Consider the following 16996-nt stretch of genomic DNA (forward strand, 5'->3'; position numbering starts at 1 on the left):
CCAGGCTCAGGGTCACCCAGTGTGGACTGTAGTGGTCCTGGGCCAGGGCCAGAGTGACTCAATGGCCGATGTCCATGTCCCGAAGGCCAAGACACGTGCGGTGCAAGGTCCTGGCACCGGCACCCGTGGATCGGGAGCAGCAATGTCATCTGCAGTCCTCACCATCCAGGGTCAGGAAGCTGCAGGGGCAGCTGTAGCAACTGCCAACCTTGCTCAGGGTCAACCAGCCAGAACTGTATTGGTCCCGGGCCAGGGCCAGAGTGACTCAGGGGCAAATTCCCTTGTCACTAAGGCCAAGACTCGTACAGCACAGGGCCCTGACAACAGCACCCAAGTACTGATACCTGCAAACCAACCTTCTGTCGTAACATTAGTGGCTGATGCCATAGGCCAGTCCACCAGTACTCCAGCCCCTACTGACCCGAGTGGTACAAGCCACTCAGGGTCTGCAAACCTTGCAAGAAGCAAAAACGTGCTGTGGTGGTACAGGCTTAGACCCCAGACACGGCACAGGAGTCCCACACATCAAGGAAGAGGAGTTTCTGTGATCAGGAACTGGATCTGCTTGTGGACTACGTGTTGGAACATGGCTGTGACATGCTGGTGCAGGGAGCACACATACGCCTGCTCAGAGTATGGCCCACTGGCAGTGCCTCGCGGACCGTATTAGTGCCTTGCGCTATGAGAAGAACACAGCTGGTGATATCTCGCACCATTGGAATGCCCCCTGACGCCGAGCAAAACATAAGCTGGCTGCCAAGTTTAGCTCTACTCTGGTGACTGGCAGTGGGTCACCACCAGAGGACGATGAACTCACTGAACATGAAGAGATAGCTAGTGATTTCATTGCAGTGGAGCTGATCCAAGGCGTGGGAGAGCTGCCAATGTATGAGGCAATGTCCGGTGAGTGGTGATGCATGTGTGTCCAGGACATGTGTATGTTGCTTGGGTGATGTGTTATGATTGTCTGCCAGTTCAGACTACATTGACATGACTGCCATGTGTGAACCATGTGATGTTGGACTGATACGTGCTTGTTGTCATGCAGACTGCATACAAACGATGTGCTGAACAGAGAGACAATCCTCATCATCACACCTGCTCACTCCTTCCATGACACTCTCTGTCCAGCCTCTCTTGGCCCTATTCCTGCTATAACCTGTGGTGGCGGATAGCCTGTGATGATCTTCCACTCACACCTGCCTTCTATCGTCACATGTCTGACGTCTCTGAGAGGTCACCCTGCCAGCTGCACCTCCTCAGAGGCATTCATCCTTTCCTCTCGTCCCCCAGCAGCTCACTGTCTCCAGAGGACTGTTAATTCCTATGGTGGACTACTGCTAGAGGCTTTAGCAGTAGTTCTGTGATTCTACACTCTTCCCTCTGCAACTAAGCCAGACCTGGACTGTGTGAAAAGTCCTTTAGGCTTCGTGCCAGGTATCTCTCTAGGAATTTGATGATGGCAGAGGCTCACAGTGGCTATGAGTGTTCATTCCTGAACCATGTGCAGCAATTACTTCAACTCCATCTCCAGTTTTTACTTCCTTCTCATTGTCTTTGATCATCCCTTTCCTACTACATCGGGTTCAGTTGCTCCTCATGGCAATTTGTTTGTAGTTATCATCCGTGTTGAGCTGGGGCCTCCCTCTGGTACACCCTCCCTGCCTCTATGTAACTGGAGGTGTAGCTTCTCCAGGTCTGGAGGCACTTCTGATGTGTTGTGCTTCCTGTCCTCCTCTCCCCTGCTGTAGTCCCGGATGACTGAGAGAATGCACTTGTCACCTGCCCACACTGTGAGCTATGACACAGTCCTCTGAGCCACTATTTTAACGCTTGCACTGCCTCCCAGCCATCCCCTGCACTTGGGAATGGGGCGTCTATTGTATCCCTACAATCCACTACCAACACTTTACACATGATGACTGTACTTATCCTTGCACTGCCATCAGGCCACAACATTGACATTACCGGTTACATGATTTTCTTCATAGTTGAGGCCGTTACCATGTACTACACTGCACCCTCACACTTCAAAACCCTGTTCTTCCCTTCAACATGCCTATTCACTTGCGTGATGTCAATGTGACCTAGCATTATGGAATCAGTGTGCCTGCCTTCACTGTATTACACCACCTTAGCGTTGTTGCACCCTGTGACACGTGTGTTTTCACATTGTGATTTCCATGTAATGTCATTGGACATGCATTGTACGTGGCCCATGGACAGTAGTCTTCAACTTTCATCTCAGGCTGGTTGACAGTTCGGTCATCGCTATGCTGCATGCCATCTGTGTCTTAGCATCAGTCATGTTTGTGGAAGGACTATGCCATTCACATGCTTGTGTGTAAAGCAGGTGCTTTGCACCATGCACTACATGTGTTCTTTTGCCCTTTGACACACATCCATCTCTGCTTTCATGCTACCCTTCCCTTTCATTGGCACTGCGTGCGTGCATGAGTTTGTGCCATGTGTGACATGGCAGGTTTATGTATTGGCTGACAACATTGTGATACCTATGTATGTGGCCTATGCTATTTACATATGTACTCATGTATTTCTTTGAATTTGTGCAACTGATGAGGCACTGGATGCATTGGAGGAGGACGTGGAGGAGGAAATGTATTCTGAGCCACAACTAGGCACCAGTGAAGGACGTGGTGTTGTAGCCCATGATAATCCATTGATGCTACAGACCATCTTGGCCTGGGGTGTGTCTGAGTACACTTCTGAGGAAGCTAATGCCTCTGGTGCTGAAACGGACATGGATCCCTCATTGCTGTCGCAGGTGAGTGATTCTACTGTGGGTGCTTTTCTGTCCCAAACACCTGCAGGGGAAGTGGGCCCCTCACGGGGCCAGTCAGTGTTGGAATGTCTGTCTGTGGTGGTTACAGATGCAGGGTCACACTCCATAGTATTGGTGCCTGTTCCTGGGGCAGCTGATCAAGGGAGGAATGCAGTCCTCCAGCCATAGGCAGCGCCAGTGCAGCAAGGACCAGGTATCCTTGGTTCCGGCAGGTGTGGGATCCGGCAACGCGGTGGTCGTGTGCCACCCAGGAATACCGTGTAGGAGCAAGCCATGTATGCTGTTGCACATCAACAGGGGGCATCATGTGAGATGTTGGCACAGGGCGTGGATAGGGTGGCCAATTCCATTCTCCCCCTCGAAAGACAGATGGAGCTCCAGCAGCAGGCATTGCAGTCCACATGCTGCTCACACAGGCTGACGGGCTGAACTGGGGGATCTGCGCATAGACATAGCTGCAGAGGCTGAGGCCCACAGGGTTGCCCTGAGGGAATAGAATACCTCCCTCAGATCTACTCTAGGTGCACTCGAGTTATCCCACAGTAGCCGGGCAGAACAGCAGATGGAGCAGTTGACGCACAACATCTCTGTCGAACTACGTGCAACCCATGAAGTCTTGCAAGTGGAGATCCGTGCATCCCGTGAGGTCGTGCAAGCGGAACTCAGTGCAACTCAGTGCATCCCGTGAGGTGGTGCATGCACACCTCCGGACCATCATGCTGCAGAATCAAACCTATCAGTCCCGCATGGTCGCTGCCATTTGAAGACCAGACCAGGGCTATACGTGGTCAGCCTCTCGTACCACACACACCTTCTAATGCTACACCAGAGGGTGACGACAGCATCAACATCTCTCCCACTCTATGCAAACCGTGCAGGCCATGAACCCATGAGGCTTTTTTTTTCTTCTCAACATCCATGCCTGTGGGTGTTGATGTGCACCCTGCACCCCCTCCCTCCTGGGTGCCACCCCCCAGGTCCTCCATGGCCATTTTTATTTAAAAAAAAAAGATTTGTGTCTATTGTGCATTCATGTGACAGTGTGTTACTTTGTGTGTCATACGAAGTCATCCACTGTGTGTTCCGGCTGGGCCCATACAGGCTTGTCTCATGTTGATACACTCCTTGTTTCTGCCTTAGGGTCCAGGCACATATGCCACTCCTGCTACCCCTTCCCATGGGCTTGCAAGGAGAGCAGCGTGTGAAAGTAACTTACACAGAGGCATTGGCCTTCCATTATTTCTGTGGCCAGTCTGAAGTCCAACCTGTGTATACACCCCTAGTGGGTATTCATCATTGTTTTTCCAGTGCACGGTTAGCATACCTTTTTGTTTGGACATTGATAAATATCATTTTTTCATGTTACATCTTCATGTATTACCTTGCCTGTCTCCATTATTGTTGACCTTCCTGCTGTATGTGTTTCCATGCCCCCTTTAGTTAGCAGAGCCACACTCAAGATAGAAGGGGTTCATGTGGTATTTTAGTCACATTGTGGCACGTGTGCTATTGTGATTGGTCACTGTTTGACATTGTTGCTGTTGTGTCCTGTGTTTATGATATGTTATGCTGGACAATGGATGTTCCTGAGTACAATGTTATTTTGATGTGTGAGAGTGAGTTATTTCTGACCTAGCTCCATTCATCAGGGTGCACTTTGTCACAGTAGTGTTATGTGTTGGGCATTCATTTGTCACTTTTGACATTGCATGCCATGGCATGGTGTGGCAACCATGTGACATGAGGTTTGGGAGGGCTTAGGTGACAGCCAGCATTTAGATGTGAACTTTTGCAAGGGGTTAGTGGCATACTGCATCTTCAATGTGTGCCTTCTGGTCATACGAGATTGGGTTAGTTTAAGTAGTTAGGGATGCACAAAATGTAGCACTTCCAAGGACACATTCTCAGGGTGGTAAGGTTGGGACAGTTGATTGTCCCTTTGTCATCATTGATTGTTACCTGGAACATGCCAGGCCTGTGTGCAATCCACAGGGGTTGGATTTTAGGTGAAAACATGTGCTACAAGCTGGGTACAGGGTGCCTCGCCATGTGCCCTTCCCCCTCCCATGCACAGTGGGCGTGCATGTGGTTGGGGATGTGGGGGCACCACCATGTCCACCGGTATGCCACGCCGTGTTGCAACATTATTCAGGACACATGCTGCCACAATGATCCTACACACTACTGGTGGTGCATATAGTAGCTGTCCACCAGAGTGGTCAAGAGAGAGGAAGCATGACTTTAGCACTCAGAATGTGCGCTCCACTATGGCCCTATTTGCAATATGGGCTGTGTTGTATCTTACCTGGGGTGGTGTGGTGGGGTTCCATATTGGTGTAATCATGTTGGTGCTCAGAGGGCAGGCACTGCCCCCTGGGGAGATGAGAATGGTTGTCATTAGTTGGCTTTGTCTATTTGTGTCTGACATGCATGCATGTGCATGGCCATTTCAACTCACCAATGAGCCATGTGTTGCCATGCCTCCCAACATCCAGGTCCCGGTGTAAGGGTGACATTCTGAATATGAAACTATTATGGGTGGACCCTGGATAGTTGTCATATACATAGGTAATAATTCCCTTGGCATCACATACAACCTGCACGTTGATAGAATGCCAGTGCTCGCGATTGCGATAGATGTGCTCTGTGGCCCTAGGTGGACGTAGGGCCACATGGGTGCAATCAATGGCACCAAGCACTTTGGGCAAGTGCGCCACCTCATAAAAGTCCTGGACCATGGCCTGCCTTTCTGCGGGTGTTCTGGGCATGTATATGTGCCTGGGGACAGAGGGGAGTGCAGTCATAATTGCCAACACCTGGTGTAGATAGCGTGACTGCGTGGGCTGTGAAATGCCTCCATCTATGGCAGTTTTCCACTGAAATGCAGTACACTGAGCACCTTTTCCAAGGGGATCAGTGCTTGGGAGCACAGGGTGGGTGGTGTAAGGTTATCCTCCCATTCAGTGAACAGGTCTAAGATGATACGAGGTGGAAACCTATACCTGCCATAGACCTGGTCATCAAGCATCTCAGAAAGGCTGTTCCTGGGTAAAAAAAATGTGGGCCCTGGCTATCCTCCTCCTCCTCCTCCTTCTCCGGTGTCCCACGATCACTGCTGCAAGAAATGGTACATTCATCGTAGCTGTATACACGCATTTATTTTTCACGTGGACTTTTATGCATTGTTTTTGGTGTGCTGCAACGCTTACGCCAGCTTTCGCTTGGCGGATGTGTTTCTGGATTAGCGCGTCTTCCTGCGCGCCGGTGAGCCCTGTTTGATTCCATGAATATGTGTTGTAAGCACGCGTGTGGGCGTTGCAAGTATTTTACTGTGGTACTTCCCACGTAATGACCACATTTACGCTTGTTGTTCCCGATTCCACATGTGCCGCCCCATTTTTAGGTGACTGTGCTAGGCAGTATGCGCCTTCGCATGCCGTCTCGCACAAGACATTCGTGGTGTTGCTGTAGCGTGTTGAGCCCGTGTCGATTCCGCGCACGTCTCAGGTAAGCCACACGCAATGTGTTCCATGAATCGGTAAACGTGCGCTTGCACTTTCTTTCACACGCAAGTACCCCTTTTTATGCACAGATTATTCCATTAATCGGGCCCTACATATAAAATAATTTCTATGCAGGCCCTGTGAGAATTATGTGGGGGGTATATCAATACAGTGTAATTGGAGTGTGAGCTAGAAGCTGCACAGCATTCATTAAAAAGGTCTATTGTTGCGCATTGGAGCAGTCAATTAAGTAAAGCCTAATTTTTTTAAAATAGGTACTAACCATCAACTTTGAAATGATTCAATGGCTATTATATTTTATAGTTATGAGTTGCTACAGCAATGCCTAGATGGCTCTTGTAAACAGGTTTTCCATATGCATGTTATATCAAGATATTGGAATATGGGCCTCATCACGACTTTGGTGGTAACCCCTTAAATCCAGCCGTCGCGCTATTACCGCCGGATTTAAGGGTCTGCCAAATCAGGACTTCAGCAGATTTCGCCCCAGCTCTTGGCTGGGGGGGAAATCCGCTGAAAATGTGCGCTATTACCGCCAGCGGGAAATCCGCCGGCGGTAAGAGTGCAAATTTTCCCCATTGAGCCCAATGGGGCATTCCCGAATGGGCTCAATGGGGAATGAGGAATTACATTACCGCCAAAGTCGTGATCAGGCCCAAAGTCATGAATTACATCAGCATTTCTAACTGCAAACCTTTGCCTTACCTTTAATAGATCTCAAATATCTAGTTCTAAATGTTGACAGTATTGGATGTAATATATTACCCTGCTTCAGTTTATCTTTAGTCGTGGCATCAAGCTCATATGTTGGTAAGGTTAGTTGCAAGATTCAGAACAACAGACTCTAAAGATGTATAGACAAGTATGGTGACATCCTAGTACAGCCAAGTGCAGATGGGCTTCTGTTTGGTTCAGTTGCAATAGCCACTGTGTCGCAAGCCTTTAAGGACTGTTACTTCCCAGTTCCAAGATGGTGGATTATATAACAAGTAGATAAACAGTGAGCAAATAATTTGTTCTCCTTAATGTAGCATGTCTGTGAAGAAAGGCAGTTGGAGTTGAGACAGTATGAGTGCCTTCCATTGTTTAAAAAGAGGTTTCATGATCTACTTATGGGATAGTCTATGATATGTATGCTGTTAAAGTATGCAATGTTTTCGATTTACCAGGTTTAGCTGATAGTTTGCTCGTAGGTAGTGGAAAGGTTGATTTTGGGAAATGGCATTGCTGCTTTCAATGCAATGTATTTCTTTTAATTTGAATTACAGGGAGATTTGGATCATGGACTCTCTCAAGTAACAGAAAAATATAACCCTTTAATGGAAAGATTGATTAATCAATGTATTGATAGATGCGATATGATCTCATCCTTTATGTTTTCGAAGTTGGGCTAGAGTATTGTAGTTCACTGGTCTGTAACGGCTGCTGACAATGTGAGATGCAGAGTTAAATCTGTACGCTTGATTTGAATTCCATGCTGTTTGCGGTGCCATTCACGAATAAAAAGTGTGATAATTACATTTAAATAACGTGCATGATGTGCGAAGTTGATTTAAAACTTAATGACAATGCATTCTTGTGTTGGGGTTACACACATCTGACACCAATGTTTCTCACGGTTTGAAAATATCATTGACGATTGGAGCGCATTTGTCGTTGAATTTAAATGAGGCACATATTAGGAAAGCAAGTAGATGAAATAAGATCAATTAACATGTACCACATATTTATAATATGGACATCTGACTAAATCTATATGAGCTGCAACGAAACAACACCCTGAGGAGAATCCAATGGTTGTGCTTGATATATGGGTTGACACATGCACGTCAACGCATGTAAACAAGGAACCATTGTTCGTATAAGTAGTTTTTACATAGTTTTCTTCTCTTCAAATCGGCATTGTTTACTCAGGAGATGGATGTTTACGCACTGTCTTCATTCAAGTCTGTATTTTTGTACAATTTTCAATACAAAATCATGTTTGCATGTGATTTATTCTTACTAAATCAGGAAGAATGATGTAATGACACCAGGCTATTGTGGTCGAGAGTGTGAGCATAAGCAGAATTTGTCTTCATCATCTGTGTTTGGTGTATAATGGGTCCTGGATAGAGAATAGATATAATACACTCGTGCAATGACACATATAGTGCCTGATTGACAGAAGGTTTTCCTATGGAATTGCGCCATTATAGAAACGCTTCTGTGAATCAGGCCCATAGTGTCAGCACGAATTCATCAGACCAACCTCACTTTGGAAATGTCACCCCTTCTACCGACCACTAAAAGCAAACTCACATCCATATCTCCATTCAAAGACTTCCAATGGGGGTGAATTCCATTGAGGGGGGAGACCAGACATACATGAGTTCAGGTTATGGAAAGTTGTTTTTTTCAAAGTATAAACATAGACAATGGTTAAGCATGCACACTAATCATGTGTTATTCTTTCCTCTGCAGGCAAAACATGAAGTTGTTGTTGTTACCTTGTATGTGTTTGGAAACCTGGCATTCCTAATCACTCTGCTCGTGGGAATTGGCCAGTTGTGAAAAGGATGGCACAGCTCTTAAGTATACACTGCATGATCAATGGGAGTTGACAGCACATAGTGTATTTGAACACAATTCTTGAAATTTTAACTGTCGACTTGAGTTTATGCTTATTTTTATTAGGATCTAATAAATTGTACAAATGTAGTACTGTCAAGATTTTAGATGAATTCTTAACAATCAACCCTTCGATCAAAGCTGTTTATCTTTGTAAAGCATTGCTCCGACTATGACCATCAGCATATGCATTTCGAACCCTTGTTTTGTGCGTACATGTCTGTTTTGTTAACATTTACATTATTAAAAAAAATGCTTGTATTACTTATTTTTTCATCCCAGCTACACAACAGAAACAACACGTTCTATCTTTGTTTTCCCTGCTTTTGTACTTTTTGTCTCTTCGGTATTTAGGCAGCAATATTAAACAACCAGGAAATATAGTAATACAAGTATGTCTGATCCTATCCTTTACAGTAAGCATTGAAGAGCTAATCACTGCTACCTATCAAAATCTGTGTGTGTCTGTGTAGGTATTTATCAATGGGAGGATGGTGAAAACAAAAAAAAACAAAATATATAATTCAAAGCTCTACTTCCTAAGTGCATCAGACAACCCAAGAATGACCATTGATTTCTTAAAAGTATCATGAATGCAACTTGGAACCTGCCCCTGTGCCAATTCATTGGGTTGATTGATTGATTGATTAATTTATTGATGGGTTATTTATAATGTGCCTACACACAAGGGTTTCAAGGCGCAAAAGGGTTAATTGTGTTCTTTAAATCAGAGGGTGGCATGCGTGTATGGTGAACTGGATATCATAGCAGTCCTTTGTAGGACCCTCTATCTTGAGGAATGTGTGTGCACGCAATGGACAGACAGTTCATTCATTTAAATGTGCTTCCCTAAAGTTCTTCTTAAACATATTCCACTGTGAGATCTTGTATGTGTTGTTATTTTTTGCAGTGCTACCTTAACTCAGAAGTAACCTGTCAAATCAGTGGGTTGTGAGGCCTCCTTCCTGCTCCCCTGTTAATGTTATGTGATGTTGCAGGGCTTTGTGGAGCGCCACAGCAGCACCTAGGTATCTTCCCGTGCTAACCATCTGAAACATATGACCTATATAGGTATGTAAGGATTGAAGAGTTTTCTGAATTGGAAGTGATCTGTCACGCCCTGATTGGAATTGGGTGACATTTCGGAGAGCAGTGACACAGACAGAGACCAACGGCCAACAAGATAATTTCTTAGTTTTGAGCTTAAGATCTCAAAGGGTGAGTGTGTATCTATGTCTTACACTTATTCTCGAAATTAGCCCCTGGTCTATACAAGATAGCGTTGTGTGCCAAGCACAGGGCCTTAAATTGGTTCCATGTGATAATATCCCCTCAGAAATGTCGCCATACAAGAATGGCACAATTTTTTTTTAGTGATATTACCCCATGGGACCTGCGGGGGACACCCCGGCAAATCCCACATTTTTTTAAATGGAGCGGGGGACACCCCCTCAACCCCAGCTCCCATTTACCCCATATATTATCCCCTAAATAATGTCGCCTATGACGTTTGCCGGTGACTATATGTATGGCGACATTAATTTAGGGGGATATTACCTGACACCCTTACATTTAATTCCACATTCAGCTGGAATCCAATGTAATTGTCATAGAGTGAGTGCAGCATGTTGAAATCTCCTCAATCAAATCAAGCAGGTGGTGGACCAGTGTATCCTGAGCCTCTGTGCATTACAGCCATAGATATTTAGTTATTTGGAATAGGCACAGTTCAAAAGAGCGAAGACAAGGGCAGCAGTGGCTTTGCAATTTCCAAGAAAGGTCACATTTCAAAAGATTTTCTTCAGTTTTCATGAAGCAAAAAAACAAAACAATCTTTACTACAATAGTCAGTTGGGGAGCCAAAGTTAAATTTACATTGATTTGTAGTCCAGTTTTTGTTTTTGTTTTCTGTAGTTGGATAGAACTGCATGCAAGAACCAAGTTCACAAGACCAAACCTTTAATGTCCAGATGCAGTCAGGCTTATCAACCACCATGATCTCAGTGTCATGTGGGCTCCATTTTCGATTGTTTGACTTCATTTGGGTGTTTACTGTCCACCGGAAGTTTGAAAAAAAATCTGCTGTGTATCTGCAACCTGTTACTTTGAAGATCGTGTGTGTTGTTGGCATAGTTACATAACGTAATATCAAATGACATTACTCATCTCTTTATAACAATGCGGTTTTTGATCTGCACGTTAAAAACGGTATTGATCTCATGTTATAAAGTGTTTACACTGCACCAATCTACACCGTAGTGATCTTACAGCACTGGCACCTTGTCCAAAAAAATGAAATATTGTGCCCCACCTGGGTCAAGCCGACAATAATCCTGTGGAGGGGAGAAACCGGAATTGGATTGTAACTCACAGAAATAGGACATTTTAAAGATGAAAAATGGTTCAAGGTGCGGTGGGATATGATTGCATAAACAGGGGTGTTTACGTAATGGTAAGCAGTCGATCAGACAGAATTCTCACACAGAAATAGGGAAATAACAAATCAAGCATTCATCAGGGATGGCAGTTTGTAGTAACTTGAAAGAACTCTCAGAATTAGTGAAAGCCTCTTTGTGCAATGTCGAGAAGGTGTCCCCAAGGTGCCCTTAAAGAGTGATGGCCAGAATCCTCTTCTGCATTTTAGAGATGCCCGCTGCAAATGCCAGGAATGTTATCTGGGAATTCCAAACCAACTGTCAGAAGTGATAGAGCCAAGGATTGGCTGTGTTAAAATCGTGAATGTGATTAAGGGAATTGGGAGAAAGGGAATAGGGAAGAAAACCATTAACCTACTCCAGAAGAGACATATGTGCATGGAGATGAGGGTAAATTCACTGTCTTCAAGAATACAGAGGGAACACCTTTGGTGTCAGTGTGGTTGTACTTAGAATGCTCTACCTTCTCTTTTTCAGTATCTGGACCAAAATGCTGCTTCCGGATGTCCATGTTTATTTAGGATTTTTGCGCTACCAGTAATCTCAAAAATAAAACACAAGCTGGATACTATAGCTTTAACATTTGAGCCACAGGCCTGGATTGGTGCATGCAATTCGGCAGAGGCTTGGACTGCACTAAGTAGGTTACAAAAAGGGAGTGTTACAAGTCAATAGAAATGCATACATGACTGAGAAGCAATGCAACCACCAATAATTGTGCACACCATCAATACAATCAATAACACAATAATGATGTGACAACTCCCATTCAGGCCTCAAAAAGCAAAAAGCATAGACTTCCTGGGAGTTTCTTAAAACCAGGATTAAGGAAATCATGTGTTGCTACAAAGAAGCGGTGTGTTGTATTCTGTCCTCTCTGTCTCATTTCTCCAAGCCTCCCGAGACTTCTGAGTGATTAGAATGTAGAAGACTCAAGAGATCGAGGATGATGGTTGGGAGCAGTAGAGGGAGCTAATTGTGTTCACTGTCTCCACAGGACCCTTTTAAATAAAGAACCAGAAATTTACCACTGGCTCCTCACAGTTATTACAGTGGCAACGAGTATCCGGACCCAGGGGTTGGCAGGGGCCGGTGTGAGATTTGCTCTCCCTACTTAGCTGTGATCACGTCTGGGAGGTTGACTCAAGACCTTACAAACCCTCCTGGCAAACAGGGCATAATGCTGTGGCCTCCAGGCGAGAAGTGCCCGCATTGCCAAACAACAGGACCAGTTACAATTAGACAAGTCCCCAGGGCTGTTTGATGTCACGCTTGTGGGGTAGAGCAAAGGACCTGTGAGCGTTGAAGCAATGTTACAGCCATATTGGTTACCAAGGTGACCAACATCAACATGTTCCAGCTGGAGTGGAAGCAATGAGAGCTTTATTGCAAAGCAATTGAAAAGCAGTCACCCCGACAATTGAGACAAAAGTACAAGTAGGTGTATACTGCCTCTGTTAAAGAACACTATTGCAGGGCTAAAGCTAAACAGTGAACATTTTTGAAAGACCCTCAGCAAAACTAGATATTTAAGGAACATGGCGACAGCAAGCGTTTGCTAGAGTTCTCTGCGTACATACATGTCTTTGAAAAGAAGGAAACGGGCTGTTGAGCGTACTATACTTTTAACTTCTGATAGTTTGTCAAAGAGAATATTGACAAATTGAATGTTGTTGTCATGTGGGTATGTTTGAAAGCCAACCACTGTACCAAGTGCTCCATTAACTAGTCCTTGCTCCACGTCAAGGTTACGTTTAAGCATTACTCTACAGTTTAAAGATAATTTTAATATTTTCTCCAAACCAGCTGTGTTAGAGATAGAGTTTTCCAAAGGGTTTAGCCTTGTAGTGGCTTGTTGACACATGGGTAGTGTCATACCATGTCCATCCAGTTTCTCTGTGGAGCCAATTTGAACTATTGGTTGCATTTCTTTTTTAACATTGTTTCATTACATTTTGAACAGCTTGCAAGAGTTGGCATCAAGGACATACAATTGACATTTCTGTGTGCTAATTGTTCCATGACATCAGTAGCACATGAGTCATGGCCATCGAGTGCATGAATGTGCTTGGTTTTTAAAATAGATTATGCTTCTTGAGATAGTACACCAACTATAATACTTTTTAAAATGTTGGCGTATGTGAGGTCTGCAGACTGACATTTCCAATGCTGCCAGGAGTTTTACGGGACAGTTTGTGCCCTAAGATTTTAAAAAATATGTTCACCTTTCACTGGTGTTAATTGAAGAATATCTCCGGAAACAATAATGAGTTTTCCTCCAAAGAGCTCTTCGTAGTCTGTTTTGAGGACCTCTTCTAATCTGAGGTGAATCAAAGCCAACATTAGGTTGGAGACCATGCTCGTCGCATCTATTAGCAGCATATTCTTTTGTTTGAAAACTCTGCGTAGTTCCATTGCAGCTTCTGGAGAAAGTTTGTAGTAGTCTAATTTGTTTTGGTGTTCTACTGGAAGGAGTAGTAATCGGTGTAAAGTGACATCACCTATGTTGTAGGCAGCTAAACCTGTGGGGGCAGTTACAACAGCTAACAGTTTGTTGTTTGTCAATTGTTGAAGGAACTTGCTGATGATTTTGATTAAGAATGTTTTACCTGAACCAGCTTTACCACTCACACATAGTAGTATAGGTTTATAGTCTTGGCAGGTACAGTTTTTACTTTCATATTGCACACCATTTTCAATTTGTTTTGTTACTTCTTGGAAAATGCTACGCTGCTCATTGTTTAGTTGTGATTTCAGTACAGCAAAGTCTTCTGTAGATTGCTCATACTGACACATGGTGTTTTCTACTTCTGTCATGGCTAATTCTGCCTCATTTTCTATTAGCGGCTGTCCAAGTGGTTCTTGGTTTCCTGTTACAGAAGGTTGACTACTGTCAGGAGTATCCTCATCTAGTTGAGCCTCGAGATCTTCTTCGTGTTGCTGTTCATTGTGCAACTTTGTTTGGTACTGTGTAAAGTTTACGTCTGTTATAGTGCTTTCATTTGATTTGAAAGCGTCTTCATAGGAGTCATAGGTATCTAGTAACTCTTTTTCTTTTCTCCATGGTTTAAAAAGTTGTAGCAGGGACATGTAATACAGTTCTTTATGTTGAGGAATTTTTTATTACAATTTTATATGATTAATTAAGCTGCGTTTGGTAAGTTTCACTAAGCTGCCTTCACAATTTGCTACTCTTTATCTACCTTTTTTTCATCTGGTTTACTATTATTTTTGTATGTGAATTTTTGGGCTACATAGTGTAGACACATGGTTTCCAAAGTGGTACTCCTGTTTGAGTAGTATGTGTCAAGTAAATTGTTTTTCAATATGTCTTCGCTGTTGGGATCGTTTGTGGCTATTGTTTCTATGTCCTCATATGATTTGAGAAAACTTTTTCTAGATTTAGCAGGACCAAGACTTAGCCATACTATATTTTAAGATGTTCCATACAAGGCAGTAGCGGTTAAATGGCCTGCAGCTTCATAGTAGCCACATTCTCTATGGGGAAGCATTTTTATGCCTAAGCTGTACAATTTCTGTGATAGTGTTTTGTCAGATATGTCATCCCAGGCGTCTTGGAGCTCTGTTTGTTCTGCTTTGGTTAAGTAGGCTGCGACGTATCGTGCAACTGCAGTGGAATTGTCTGCAATGTACTGCACATCTATGTTTGCATTCCATAGGAGGGCAATGATTGCATTGTAATCATTGATGTATTTTGATTCTTCTGTTCTTTTTATGTAATATGTGTTCTTAGGTGATTTCCCTTTAACACTATGTCTAACTGAAGACATGAAGTTGTTTAGTTGACCTGTTGTTGAAACAGGTCTAGGGAAACCAAAGTGGCATTTGGTGTAGTATTTCCCTTTGTTTTAATATTTGCGACAACAATATTTCCCACATTTGTGTCTTTGAAATTGTTAAATGTGTGTATGAAAGTCACTATGTGTTGTTTGTGAAGGGATTTCACAAGTGACATATTTTTGGATAAACTGCAAAACAGTGGCATCACAGCCTGACCAAATTTAGGAGCATGTTTAATACACAAAAGCATGTCGATGTGTGGTGCTCCTCTGGCTCGGTATTCTTTTCTCCAAAAGAAGTGTTACACTTCTCTGAAGGGAGGATCAGTTTAATTACAAATGAAGTGTAGCATAGCAATGACGCCATGATGTTAATATCTTGATACATTTACAGGATCTAGAGAGCAGAGTTATCCTGGTGTTTTTATATTTATGTTTGTTTTGTTTTTTGTTTGCTATGCATATGAAATCGTGTAAATCTTCCCATGCATATTCTGCCCAATTTAATGTCACAAACCAAGTGGGTGGGCCAAGGTTTCTTATCATACAGCATACATCTCCTTGACGTTGGAACCAGTATTCTTTTGTACCACGCATGTTTGCTAAAAGATTTGTAATGCTTGACTATAAAACCTCATCTTTTTCTTGCACTTTTTGTAGTAATTGCATAGCTGACATATTTTGAAAATGGGCACCTGATTTTAATGTGTGTGCAACTCCGTAGCACAGAGATGCTAGTTCACTTTCAAAGAGAAGGTGGAATATGTATTCCACATTTTGTCTGATTCTGGGGTCTTCAGAATACATTTGTAAAGAGCAATATTCTGATGCTGTTATTTGTGTGGGTCTATCATTGTACCTTCCTCCTTTTCCAGTTGGAAATGTTAGAGTAAAGGCATGTGCTTCTATACATTTTTTCCATATGCTGATTGGAGATCATTTGGCTTGTTGCATTTGGTACGTTTCCAGTGCATTATCTATGATGTTTTTATAGTCTAATGGATGAATTGTATAATGGTCTAAAATATTGGATTCTGTAGCAGGATCTAGAAATTGAAACTGTACCATTTTCTGATGACTCTTGAATTATTTTAGTGGTTTTCCTCAGGTTTTCTTCAATATTAATTTCTTTGTAGTATTCATTGTTGTCTTTCAGATATTGCAGGGCTTGTCTAACTTTATGTAAGTCCACAAGTTGTTGCCAAATTCTTTTGTCTTTTGTAGGTACGCCATTTACTAAGATAATTAAAGATTGATCTATTGGACGTTGCACTCCCAGAGTGTGTACATTTTCTTTGAGATCTAATGGCAAATAATGGGATCTAATGGCTGTTTTTGGTTGAAGGCTTATTATTGCTTGAAATGGGTGCACTGTTTGAATTATGATGGTTTCATATAAGCTGAGTTGTTGCAGGGGTTTTGGTAGTAGGAATAATTCCAAGTTATTTGTGATAGCACGTGAAGTGTTTGGTTGTTGTCAAGTTTTGCAGTGCAGTAACTGCAAAGTATTAAGGGGTCAGTAATTTCATATTTGTTTTCTGCTATAAGATAGAGAGCTAATTGGAACCATTTGGAATCCTCATTGTCTTCTATTTTGTACGATATGCCTACAGTTTTTGTGCTATTTTTGTAAAAATTCCTGTGGCGACACACACATACACACACACACATGGTTTGGTTCTGCAACGGATGTACTTTTAAACTCTACTATTTATTTTTTGTATGCGTGTAGTAGAAGGTTGCCATGTGTACAGTTGTTGCTAGTTTGTTGTAAAGCTATTGCATTTTGTAAGTGGCTTTCACGTCCAAAATATGTTCTTTGGA

The 16996-nt window shown here is 43.3% G+C and overlaps 1 protein-coding gene across 1 annotated transcript in view; it reads left to right on the top strand.

Moving 5' to 3' along the window:
• Positions 1 to 9329, top strand: part of LOC138540371 (putative ferric-chelate reductase 1) — a 1004090-nt gene extending 994761 nt beyond the window's left edge. The window contains exon 16 of the mRNA XM_069641679.1: positions 8791 to 9329. Within this exon, the coding sequence (XP_069497780.1) occupies positions 8791 to 8880 (90 nt within the window). The 3' untranslated portion in view covers positions 8881 to 9329. The remainder of the gene's footprint in view (positions 1 to 8790) is intronic.
• Positions 9330 to 16996: the final 7667 nt, after the last annotated feature.

Source organism: Ambystoma mexicanum, chromosome 1q (assembly GCF_040938575.1).
Source record: "Ambystoma mexicanum isolate Mex_15411 chromosome 1q, UKY_AmexF1_1, whole genome shotgun sequence".
In the NCBI taxonomy this organism is placed as follows: Eukaryota; Metazoa; Chordata; class Amphibia; order Caudata; family Ambystomatidae; genus Ambystoma; species Ambystoma mexicanum.